This window comes from Staurois parvus, unplaced genomic scaffold (genome assembly GCF_062004578.1).
Source record: "Staurois parvus isolate SC_StPar_1 unplaced genomic scaffold, SC_StPar_1.0 ptg000897l, whole genome shotgun sequence".
NCBI lineage: Eukaryota > Metazoa > Chordata > Amphibia > Anura > Ranidae > Staurois > Staurois parvus.
In genome coordinates this window covers 1,700,361-1,712,764 of record NW_028318693.1, presented here as the reverse complement: position 1 = coordinate 1,712,764, position 12,404 = coordinate 1,700,361, and the positions used below count along the sequence as shown (strand labels likewise).

The 12,404-nt window shown below is 46.5% G+C and overlaps 3 protein-coding genes and 1 pseudogene across 3 annotated transcripts; 3 read left to right on the top strand and 1 right to left on the bottom strand.

The window, feature by feature from the left end:
* Positions 1-1,720: 1,720 nt before the first annotated feature.
* Positions 1,721-1,836, top strand: LOC149442327 (U2 spliceosomal RNA; annotated as a pseudogene).
* A 1,892-nt stretch (positions 1,837-3,728) lies between these two features.
* On the top strand, positions 3,729-4,459 carry LOC149442326 (histone H1.5-like). The gene has a single exon (XM_089656268.1). The coding sequence runs from the start codon at positions 3,736-3,738 to the stop codon at positions 4,402-4,404; it is 669 nt and encodes a 222-aa protein (XP_089512394.1). The 5' UTR covers positions 3,729-3,735; the 3' UTR covers positions 4,405-4,459.
* Positions 4,460-5,153: 694 nt separating this feature from the next.
* On the bottom strand, positions 5,154-5,632 carry LOC149442325 (histone H3). The gene has a single exon (XM_089656267.1). It carries the CDS (start codon positions 5,622-5,624, stop codon positions 5,214-5,216), a length of 411 nt encoding a protein of 136 aa, XP_089512393.1. The 5' UTR covers positions 5,625-5,632; the 3' UTR covers positions 5,154-5,213.
* A 3,613-nt stretch (positions 5,633-9,245) lies between these two features.
* On the top strand, positions 9,246-9,589 carry LOC149442324 (histone H4). The gene has a single exon (XM_089656266.1). The coding sequence runs from the start codon at positions 9,261-9,263 to the stop codon at positions 9,570-9,572; it is 312 nt and encodes a 103-aa protein (XP_089512392.1). The 5' UTR covers positions 9,246-9,260; the 3' UTR covers positions 9,573-9,589.
* Positions 9,590-12,404: the final 2,815 nt, after the last annotated feature.

The window sequence follows — 12,404 nt, the reverse complement described above, 5'->3', positions numbered from 1 at the left end:
CATAAGGGATAAATGTGATGCAGATAAGAACTGACATATTCAGAAGGCGTGAGTCTCCCAGGATTCTGGTGACAACCCAAAACTGGGCAAATTCCTTCACTTTCACTCTACCTGATAACAGTAAAAAGGGAAAAAAGAGAAGGTGAATGTAATGGGGCACAGGGAGCAGGAAAAAACTGTTGACCCTTTCTCCTCTTCTCCTATCCAAAACTGATTTTTATTTTCTTACAATAGTTTGCCAATTGTTCCTATTATTCTATTTATTTCTTACAAAGGCAGAGTGTGCAGAGGGAAGGGGGGGGGGGGGAAGAGGGAAAAGGGGGGGTTGTCTTGGTGTCTGTGAGCTTATGACAATGTAACACTAGTTGAGGTACATCTTAAAACATCTGGGGATGGGGGGGGGGGGGGGGGGGGTTGTGCCAAAGCAATTACCAGGTAAAGCTTTTGATGTATTCTTTATTTTCTCCAATCAGTTTATTCCTCGCAGTTATTACCTTTTGTCCCACCAGCCCCTCTGTACTAGATTGTAAGCTCCCTGGAACAGGGCCTCCTAACCCTCTTGTATTGAATTGTATTGTTGCTGTATTGTCTCCATTTATATTTTTTATAGCACTGCACAAAGTGTTGGCTCTATATAAATCCTGAATAATAATAATAATAATAATAATAATAATAATAATAATCATCAGAAAATATTAATAATACGATTCCCTTCTTGCTCTGAGCAAAAGGGGGACACCCCGATCCACCACACGGTAGATAATAAAGGTCTCATTACTGAAATGATCTCTTGGGGAATCGAATGTTGCTGGATTGCAACAATGTATCAAGAAGAGCAGAAAAGAGAAACATTTTAAGTAACAACAAAATCCTTCCCGTCTATGTGTGTAAAATATACTGACACCTAATGGGAGTGTTGAGCATTGCAGCCAATCATCCCATCCCCCCAATGTGCAGGTTAGTCCGTCCCGGATAGAGAGGAGCCGTGCTTTGTGGATAGAGAGGAGCGGTGCTCTTGGGGGGGGGGGGGGGGGGGGGGGGGGAGGAGCGTTGCATGACAGCTGACATATTCATCAAAGGGGTGAAGTCTCCCAGGTGATGTATTTAACTCTTTATGGTCATATTCTGGTGACAACTCAACATTTGGCAATATTCCTTTACTTTCCCTCTACCTGATAACACTAAACAGGACAAAGACCGAAGACGGAGCGCAGAGAGCAGAAAAAACGCTGCAATACTCATTGTTCAAAATGGAAAACCTTTATTGTTTGTTTATTTGTGTTTTCTGTACATTAAATAATTTGTACATTTTCAATCGTGTCCAATCATGAAAAAAAAAAACACAAAACAGTCGTATAGGTCAGTTTGAGGACGAAGGTGAGTGTGTGTGTTGGGGGGGGAGGGGTACATGTCTCCCTGTCACTTCTAGGGCCCTAGGCCATGGCTTATCTGGGGAGGGGATTGTATCCGGATTGGAATCATTGTAACAAGTGAATCCTGTCGGCGATACTTTGTTGTTTTCAGGTCCATCGTTTGGTGTATTCCCTTCTTGTCGGGGCAATTCTTTCTCCTTGGACTGAGGAGAAGGGAACACCCTGGAGGCTTTTACATGTTAGTACAAAGAAAACCGAAGATGGAGCGCAGAGAGCAGAAACAACGCTGCAATCCTCATTGTCCAACATGGGAAACCTTTATTGTTTGTTATTTGTTTTGCTTTTTGTTCGCTTCTCGGCCTTTTGGCTAAGATCAAGTGTAGTATCTGTTCTTATCAGTGTCCAGTGGGGGTGCTCCCGGCCATTCTAGCTTTGCGGGGATGGCTGTTGTATAGTACCCTCACTGGTATGATGGGGGTCCGGAAGGCTAGTACCGGAGGGACAGAAACCGGGGAGCGCCACGAGTTATGCTGGGGCCCCGGGAGTAATTCCTCCGAGAAGACTGGAAAGACCCAGTACCTCCTGATTTGGACGGATCTACCTTGGTCTGGCCAGGGGCTGAGGACGCAAAAAGTCTGCAAACTCAGTGCCCCCTGAGTAGTTGCCTCAGGGGTGTCACTAGTAACACTTGGGTGTGGGACCCCACGGTGTGAAGATGGCACATGGCCACTGTTTTTCACTCTTTTTGCACAGCGCCCTAAGGACCAGGTCTTTTGGCTAGGACCAGGGCAATTTTTGCTACAGGCCTCAGGGCCTGGTCTGTGCACAATTTGGCACGGTACCTTTTTTTTAATTTTCTATTTATTTATTTATTTAATTTATTTACACCTCCCACGTTTGTCACTTTTTCTTTCGCTTATGTGTGTGTTTCACGGATGGAGGGTGTGGGTCCTCGGGCCTACCCTGAAGTCTAGGGGGAGGATGTGTGGCCTTTTGGTTCCTTCCTCCCCTGATCCCTAGGGGGCTTTTCTTCGGGAGAGCCCCCTGACCAAGTACTGGGTGTCTGGCTTCGGCTGGACACAAGGAACGGTGGTCCACCAGGCCTTTTGGCCAGGAGGACCAATTGGGAACCTTGTCCCCGTCAGGAGCTTCGTGCCCCGGGGGATCAGGGTAAGCGGTCCAAGCCCCTTTAGGAGTAGGACACAGCACACCCCTAAGTGCACTTTTTCGTGTGGTGTTTTGCACTTGCACATTTTTTGTGAACACTTATGGGTTTTTTTCGTTATAGTTGCACATTTGCGGACTTAAAAAAAAAAAAAAAAAAAAATTGTTTTGCTTTTTGTATTTATTTTGTATTTTAAAAAGTGTGCATTTTCAATCTTGCCCTCAATGCCACATGAAAACAAACACAACAAAACAATCTTATAGGTATGTTTGGGGGTTAGAGGTGTGTGTGTGTGGACATTTCCTCTCCACATTCCCCACATGATAGACAATAATGGGATTTGCAGCAAACTTCCTATTCCTGAAATGATCTCTCAGGGAATCCAAATGTGATGGATTGACTTCCATCACTAAAAGCCTCAAATCCTATTGTAGATCCGAGGATTCCGAGCAAACCTCCCCCCTGAGCAGTCTATGGAGCTGTGGAGTGAAATGCGGCAATCAAGTCATTGGCAGGATTTGGCTGTCAATGTCCATTAGTGATGATGATCCAATAATGACACCTAGGCCATGACACGTGACACCCTGTAATGGGCGGAGCCCTTTGTATCTGTCCCAATGTCTGCCATGACATGACACAAGGATCTTCTGTGATCGGCCGATGTTTTTGTTCCCGGCTCCTTGTAGTCAGCTAGAGATGAGCCGAGTTGTGTATTAGAGGGAAATGTTTGGCGATCTCCCCTCTTCCCTCGTGTAATGTGAAGCGGATTGTAGTGGGGGATGGGAGCAGATTGTTTTGTGGGTAGAATGTGTCCCCCCAAGCAGGTAGAAGGCAGAATGGGCCCCCCAATCCGGAGGATGGTTGTGTTTGCAGCCTCTGTGTTCAGCCTCGTGAGCAGCTCCTGACAGCTGGAAGAGACCCCCGATAAGTGACAGTCCAGGGAGCAGATCGGCTCCCCGGTGCACATCGGACATCGTTCTATTTCGGAATAAAATCGGTTTTATATCTAACGGGAAACACATGAAGGGAGAGAATATACTCCAACACTGGGATGACAGAGTGGGCGTGTCTGAGGTGTAACCAATAGCAGGACAGAGTGGAGTTGTGTGTCAACCAATCGCAGTGTTAGAAGGTCTGTATATAAGGCGGAGCGCCGTGTGATTTGTAATGAACTATTGTGGAAACATTTCCCGAGTCATGACGGAGACTGAGAGCGCCCCAGCCGCCGCTCCTCCAGCGGAGGCCGCCACCAAGAAGAAGCCGGCTAAGAAGGCGTCAGCCGGAGGAGCCAAGAAAGGCATCAAGAAGGCGTCCGGTCCCGCCGTGTCCGAGCTCCTCGTCCAAGCCGTGTCCGCTTCCAAGGAGCGCAGCGGGGTGTCCCTGGCCGCCCTCAAGAAGGTCCTGTCCGCCGGAGGATACGATGTGGACAAGAACAAGAGCCGCCTGAAGATCGCCCTCAAGGCGCTGGTGACTAAGGGGAGCCTCGTCCAGGTCAAAGGCCATGGGGCCTCCGGATCGTTCAAGATCAACAAGAAGCAGCCCGACGGCGACAAGGTGAAGCCCAAGAGACCGGCCGCCGCCAAGAAGAGCAACAAGAAGCCATCGGCGGCGGCCAAGCCCAAGAAACCTGCCGCCAAGTCCCCCAAGAAGAAGGCGGCCGGCAAAGCCCCCACCGCAGCCAAGAGCCCCAAGAAGAAGCCGGCCGCCAAGAGACCGGCAAAGGCTGCAGCCAAGAAGGTGACCAAGAGCCCCAAGAAGAGCAAAGCTGCAGCCAAGCCGAAAAAAGGCGCCAAGAGTCCCGCTAAGGCCAAGCCGGCAGCTAAGAAGGCGGCTAAGCCCAAGAAGGCCGCTCCGAAGAAGAAATAATGGGCGGCGACCTCCTTCATCTCCACCCCCCAAAGGCTCTTCTCAGAGCCCCCCACCTCCTCCCAACAGAGCTCTCCATACACACACCGACCACGAGCCGCATTCTCCCTCCTCCATTCTCCTCACATTGTACACTTGTCCCTCATAGGTCATCCAATGATTCCTCCGATCCTACAAAATGATTACTGCTTGGCCAAAGGAGAGATCCCTCCCGATATATTTCACAGGCCCGACCCCCCTCCACACACACACCGACATCGGTCATATGCGGATTGGAGATCTGTCATTTCCCGCACACTGTGGGATGGGGGGAGGGGTAACAATGAACATTTCCCGATAATCTCTACAAGGAATTCCCAGCCTTCATTATTATTGCGGCCATTGTGGAAGTTGTACGGAAACGCCATGTAATGATCGGGGACACATCATCCTCTGGACGGGATCTAATGATCGCACCGAGAACATCGTGTTGTGCGGACAATGGACTCCTTCCTATGGATGGATCGCCTCTACAACACAATACAACACGGGGAGCGGCTTTCCAGGTGCCATTTGGAGGATGGATCTCATTGTACGAATCACTTACATTCCATGTCTGGAGTTATGAGCGTTTTAGAAATAAAGGAATGGCGGTCCCGGGGGGGGGGGCTGAGGGGAGGAAGTGCGGAGATTTCCCCGACAACAGAAGCCTGTGCCCGGGTGTTGTAGTCATTGTAGTTTGGTAGTGTAGAGCTCTGTGTGGGGGGAGGTGGTGGCTCTGAGAAGAGCCGTTGGTTGGCGGGTTGTGTGGAATGTCTGTTGCGGGGGGTCTAGGCCCTCTCTCCGCGGATGCGGCGTGCCAGCTGGATGTCTTTGGGCATGATGGTGACCCTCTTGGCGTGGATGGCGCAGAGGTTGGTGTCCTCGAAGAGTCCGACGAGATAAGCCTCTGCGGCCTCCTGCAGAGCCATGACGGCGGAGCTCTGGAAGCGCAGGTCGGTCTTGAAGTCCTGGGCGATCTCTCGGACGAGGCGCTGGAAGGGCAGCTTGCGGATGAGCAGCTCGGTGGATTTCTGGTAGCGGCGGATCTCTCGGAGAGCCACGGTGCCGGGTCTGTACCGGTGAGGCTTCTTCACTCCGCCGGTGGCCGGGGCGCTCTTGCGGGCGGCTTTGGTGGCCAGCTGCTTGCGGGGAGCTTTCCCTCCGGTGGACTTACGGGCGGTCTGCTTGGTACGAGCCATCTCTACTCCTCTCTTGTCTGGAACTGCGAATGTAATGCGCCTCCGCTCTGCAGTGCTATTTATACACATCCCTGCCCTCTGATTGGACAGTGAACGCACACCTCTTCCTCCTCAATGGTTAACTTAAAAAGCGCCTTGTTATAACTTCCCGCCTAGATCTGCTCGTTCCATTGTTAGAAGAGCCCGCGCTTTGTTCTCACATGCACAGTGAAGTCTCCGCCCATCACACAATGCTCGGAGATCGCCGATGCCCTTCGATGGGGATTTCTATCAGATGATACAGTGTGGGCGGGGCTTCCACACTGACCAGCTGTTGTCTGTTCTCCAAATACACAGCCCAGCGATCAGTCTCAGTGGGAGCCGCGCATGCTCACTTCCTATTGGTCTCGGTATGGATCTGACTTATAAAGAACACTTTCTAGAAGCCCCGAATGTCTTCATCTATATTGGGGATCGGGGGGATTGTGGGGGTCCTCCTAGTAATCAATGAATCCCTCACTGTTCTCTGTGGATGAAGGTCCCATCTCCATTATAGAGCCCATAGGATCACTGCCACTGCAATCTTCTCCATGTTATGGGGACTCAATGACACCATACACGTGATTGGAGGAAGTCTGGCAGGATGTGTTCTCTCACCTTCTATATCATGAATGAGGTGCTTGTGGCAGAACTAATAGAGGACATCGCTGTCTTAGTCTGCTACACCAATCATTCTAAATCAGGGTGCCCCGGCATCCTGGGGTGCCCTGGGGCTTCTTCAGGGGTGACTTTGCAAAATGTCTGCAAATTATCCAAAACTTGTATACAAGCCAGCGGGTGGAACTAGCCTGCCTTTTAGTTACAGAAATCCGCAGATTTTCATTGTGCTCCATTATGGCCTTGCAGTCAGGAAAACCAATAACATCATTTATTTTATAACATAATTGATTGATAAGGAGGATGTCAGCTGCATGCACATCATCCTAGTTTGACCCTCCCCCGCCTCTCTCCATTAGTGCTGGGGTCACATTAGCTCAGTGATAGCGAAAAACTGAGGGAGAAGAGAAACATTGGAATACTAGTCGGTACCAGTGTGCACAAGTGTATTTGCTTTGGAAGAATAAATCACCTCTAATGTGGGGTGTTCTACATGTGTGGGTGTTGCTGTGTTATATAAAACTGATTGAATAGTTTTTCACATTTTAGAATGGGGTGCCTCGGGACTGTCCATAATTTTGAAGGGGTCTTTGACTGAAAAAGGTTGAGAAACATTGTGCTAGACATGAAGGGATCCGACAGTTCTGTGTACAATCAGTGACTTTATATGTCATACCAGGGGCGGACTGACAACTCATAGGGCCCCGGGCAATAAGATCATGGGGCCCCTGTGTCCTCGCCAACACCCAGAAAAGCCTATGAAAAAGCCAATGAAAGATACCAGGGGCATCTCATGGGGCCCCCTACTGACCCCGGGCCCTCGGGCAGTGCCGAGTGTTCGAATGGTCAGTCCGTCCTTTTGTCATACACAATTGGTCACAAACTGCAGAGGTCTTCTACCTGTGATAGGAATGGGAGGATGGATGGGGGGGGGGGGGGGGGGGTTCTTAGTAGAGCCTGTAGGAGAATACTGTATATTAGGATGGAGAGGCTGTCAGGGTTACTTGGGTACCCCAGCATTCACCTCCTCAGTGGGCCGGGATCTGATGGTTTTGTATGTTCAGGGTTCCTTACGTTGGGTGTTTGATTTCTCCCATCTGCTCCTGGAAGAAGTTTCTTTCCACAATATAATGCACGGAGATTCCAATGACCAGGATTAATATTTATCTTACTTCAGCCAATGTCTGGGAGGAGGCGCCCAGCCCCCACATCTCCATACACAGAGCCTGACATACATTGTTGGGGGGAGGATTGTATGTTATCATTTATTGATGTGACTTTATCTCCTAGATTGTAAGCTCCAAAGAGCAGGGCCCTAGAGCCCCTCATGTATTGTATTGTTACTGTATTGTCTCATGTTCTGTCCCCCACTATACTGTACAGCGCTGAGCAAACCTTTTGGCGCTATATAAATACTGTATAATAATAATAATAATAGAACAATGTGATCTGATGACAGGGACGGATCTTCATTGTCCTCCATCCTTTACTTCTGATACATTTCTTCTGGAGATCAATATATACCAAACAATCATCTTCCCGACTCTCGGAGGAACGCGGATCTCATCATCACCTTCTTCAGTCATCAGAAGAAATCAGAAATGTTACAATTTGAAGGAATCTCCCGGATCTGTGATTGGCTCAACATTCAAATTCCTGAATTCAAATGTCCCGCCGGAATTCTATGGAATCTTCTCCGATCCTCCGACCCGATACTGAAAATACCGACATTAACCCCCCTTCTACTGGAGAACATCGATCATCGGCCCCTTCATCTCGGGCAGTTTAATGGACCAAGAATAGGAAATCCGTTGGACATCTTCATGTCAGATCGGTTCCGGCTTCGATTTGTAATTCAGAATACAGAATCCGCCCCGCTATAGAGATCAATGGAGAGTCTACGGAACAAGTATTTTCTGGGCTGAAGACGGAGACAGATCTCAGGATACATTTATTTGGACTACAAAACAGGTTGTTATTATTGGCTGGTGAAGGGAACGCCCACAACTGTGATTGGCTCAGATTTCAAATATCTGCTTTCAAATTTGCCCGCCAGAATGGTGTAGATCGTTACAGTTAAACGTTCATAATTATTATACCGCCAAATCCGACCCGGAGAACAAAGGAGATCATCAGATGAGACGTTTCTGCGAGAAATATCAACACTTTAATTCCAAGCAGATTCATCGATCATTCCGGAATGACTACGAATGGATTCTGATGATTACTGAATCATGTAAACACTTCTGTAGGTTCTATTTATTCCAAGTCCTCAAGTCCAGGATCCCCCACTGCTATATATAGAACATGATAGGGAGATGATTTATATTGTAGATCTCCTCCTCTCTATATGATGGGAAATAAAGTATTGTACATTTCATGATCAGATCTGTACATGTTCATGTCACTGACCGATAATAATCCTGACACTGCCAGATATATATAAATACAATACATTCATACAGCAAATATTTCATGTCTGGACAATAGTGATAGATAAAGCAAATAAACAGTCCTTTTACCTCTTTGTATCTAGAAATCAACACAATGTTTACAAGGTTCAAAGTCAAAGAAATTCTATGCAGAATATTAAATTGCTGTGACCCGTCCCGTTCTGCTAGGACATATAAACAGGAAAATATTATATCGTTTTTTTTCCTTTTCACAGAAATTTTTAAAAAACATGAAATTAATAAACACAGTAATTAGTGATTGTAGTCTCAGTTATGAAATGTGAAAGATGAATGTTTTCTGTGTCATTTTCGAGGACTAAACAGAAGACCACTGAGAAGGAAAAATAGAATTGCCTTCTGCAGATGTATTGTTTTTGCCTCAAAGTTTCTGACACCATATACACGAAGAACATTGTATTGTGTGTAAAGAATGGGTGTGACTCCGCCTCTTCCCAGAAAGGTTCCCATCAGGTCCGCCCAGGCTCTATAAAAGGAAGGCGGGCCCAGCCCAGAGCTCAGTCGATGTTTGCAGCAGAGAAGAATCGTCATGTCTGGTCGCGGTAAAGGAGGGAAGGGTCTGGGGAAAGGCGGCGCCAAGCGCCACAGGAAGGTGCTCCGGGACAACATCCAGGGCATCACCAAACCCGCCATCCGACGTTTGGCCCGCAGAGGGGGAGTCAAGCGCATCTCCGGCCTCATCTATGAGGAGACCCGCGGAGTGCTGAAAGTCTTCCTGGAGAATGTCATCCGCGATGCCGTCACCTACACCGAGCACGCCAAGAGGAAGACCGTCACCGCCATGGATGTCGTCTATGCTCTCAAACGACAGGGACGCACCCTCTACGGATTCGGAGGATAAATCCTCATAACCGCCCCCCCCCCCCCCTTTATCGTCACAAAGGCCCTTCTCAGGGCCGCCCACCTTCTCATACAAAGGGCTATTAATAGAAACCTCGAGATCATCAATCTCGGGGAATATTTAGAAACTCAAACATTCTTTTCATTGTACATATTTATTTGGCAGTGTTAGGAGTTATTTCTACCAATCATTTCATCAATATTCTAGATGTGAGATCTGTAACAGCTGCAAGTCTTAAGATAAAACGGTAAGAGGGCGGATTGTCTGTGACGTCACATAGAATTCCGGCGGGATATTTGAATGAAGCAATTAGAAAGTTGATCCAATGACAGTTATAGACGTTTCCTTCAGATAGTAAAACATCTTTTTTTTCTAGGTGGAGTGTGAAGGAGGTGATGAGATCTGTTCCCTCAGTCGGGAGGATCGTTGTTCGGTAAATATTGAACGATCTCTGATCTTCAGGAGAAACTCATCACAACTAAAGGAAGGCGGATAAGATCCGTCCCTGGAATAAGATGTCATTTCCTCAGAGTCTCACACTGAAAGCATTTTCTATGAATGTATAATTGTCATAATTAACATGTATAATATATTATAAAATATGTATACCATTGTTTCATTTAAATTATAACAACGCATACAAAAAAGTTATTTTAGATTTTGCAACAGCATAATTTGAGGATAATGGACTTGGGGGAGGAGCCACGCCATACACCTACAATGGTCAGTTACCGCTTTCCTCCTTTTTCCTATCTCCTGATTTTCCTCCCTGAGACGGAATCGGTTGATAAAGAGGTTTATAGAATTGTGTATGGAGATGTGGGTGGCTCTGAGAAGAGCTGTTTTGTTGGGTAATAGAAGTTAATTGTGATGGGCCGAACACCCCTCTGTTCGGTTTGTGGTCAAACGTTCGAACCGAATAGATGTTCGATGACCAACTTTTTTTTTTTTAAAGAAACTTTATTGGCTTTTATTGTACACACAAAATAACCAACGATGAGGTTTGTCAGTATTCATAGCGTGGCAACATGCCATATCAGATGAATAAATTCCAGGATAACAATTTACTCATAAACATATTACAGAAGCCCCAAAAGAATCCGAGAGGGAATAGACAGGTTTGGAAAGAAGAGTATCTATGGGAAAATATAGAACATGTAATATATCAGGGTACAAGGGCTTGAAGTTAAAGTATGCAGTATTTCGAAAAATCACATATATATATATATATATATATATATATAATCATACGTAAAGCAAAAGAATAAGCGACGTGAGCAATGTTAACCATTTGTCATATCGACCGATAGGGAGGTCATCGTGCATGAGAGTAAAAAGTGAAGGGAAAGTGAAAATATAGGATAGAGATATAACAGTAGGAACATAAGACCAAGGAGTTGGAAAAGCCAGCATATAAAGAATATGCCAAAAGGGAAGGAAAAAGGGAGAACTGGAGTACAAGAAGTTATGTACCAAAAGTCTGAGGCCAGAGGACCATGAAAACATGCCAGGATAAAGAGATGAGGATAAAGAAGTAATAGACTGATAAAGTAATAAGATAGTAAAGTATAGTGAGAAGCAGCGCATCAGTATGTATAAAGATGTGCTAGTAGGGGACCACTTCATATAGGTCAGCAAGGAAAATAAGAGAGAGAGTAATAAGCCAGATTGGCGAAGTGGGAGGAGAGCAAAGGAGATTTCTGAGAGGAACACAGCATTTATAATGTTGCAATCATTTGACCCCTTGAGCAATAGTAACACCATGCATCAGGAATACCCTGGAAACTAGCTTAAATCTAGCTTAGAGAACCATGAGGAGGGTGCTGGGGCTCAGGACTTGGGAGAACTTTTGAAACATATTGACCCCACTTGCGGTTGAACTTTTCCACTCCTGTTGTAGAAGGAGCTATATGCAGACCAAGCCGATCCAATCGAAGTAGAAAGTTGAGTTCTAATTTGACGTCTGAGATGGTAGGCGGACAGTTGGAGACCCATTTTTTTCAAAATAGACCTTCTCGCCGCCATCAAGCAAATGGATAGCCATGGTTTAGTTGCTCTGAACAAAGCAAGATGGCGGTGTAGGGCAGCAGACACTGATATTTCCAGATTTCCAAAGAGAAGAAGCAGCGGGTCCCTAGGTAACTGGAGAGTAGTGACGAAAAGCACAAAGTTCAAAAGTTGGTTCCAGAAGACACAGACCCGTGGACAATTCCAGAATCTGTGGTGAAGTGACGGTTTATATGAACCACAGAGCGGGCATGTAGAGATCAATGAGTCTGCTCGGGAGTACAGGCAAGGCATATAGGCATGGTGCATAATTTTGAATTGCTGCTCCCTCCAAAATTTGTTCGTATTGAACGCACAGGTAGTATTAAAACCTGTGAGCAATTGCTCCACAGTGAAGGCATTGTCAAAGTCTCGTATCCACGTTTTGATGGAAGTATAAGAATCCAGCGGTTTTGCATAGTGCATAGATAGTTGACCATAGATATTGGATATGTTGTATTTTTGATTCCTTACAAGGACTTCTATCATAGTAGAGCAAAAGCGAGTAGACTTGTTTTGTACTATGGAATTCACATAATTCCTAACTTGCAAAATATACAAAAAATGATGGGAAGGTAAGTCAAACGAGCTAAGAATTTGTTGGAACGGAAGGGGGGGATCCTGTTGCTGAGTCATACAACTGACTTACAAGTCTAAGACCCTGGTCATACCACTTTTCATAAGCTGCATAATGTTGAGAGACAGAAAAGGAAGGATTGTGATGAATAGGGAGATATCGAGACAGCCAGGGAGAAACTCCTAGTCTACGTCTGACCTCCCTCCATG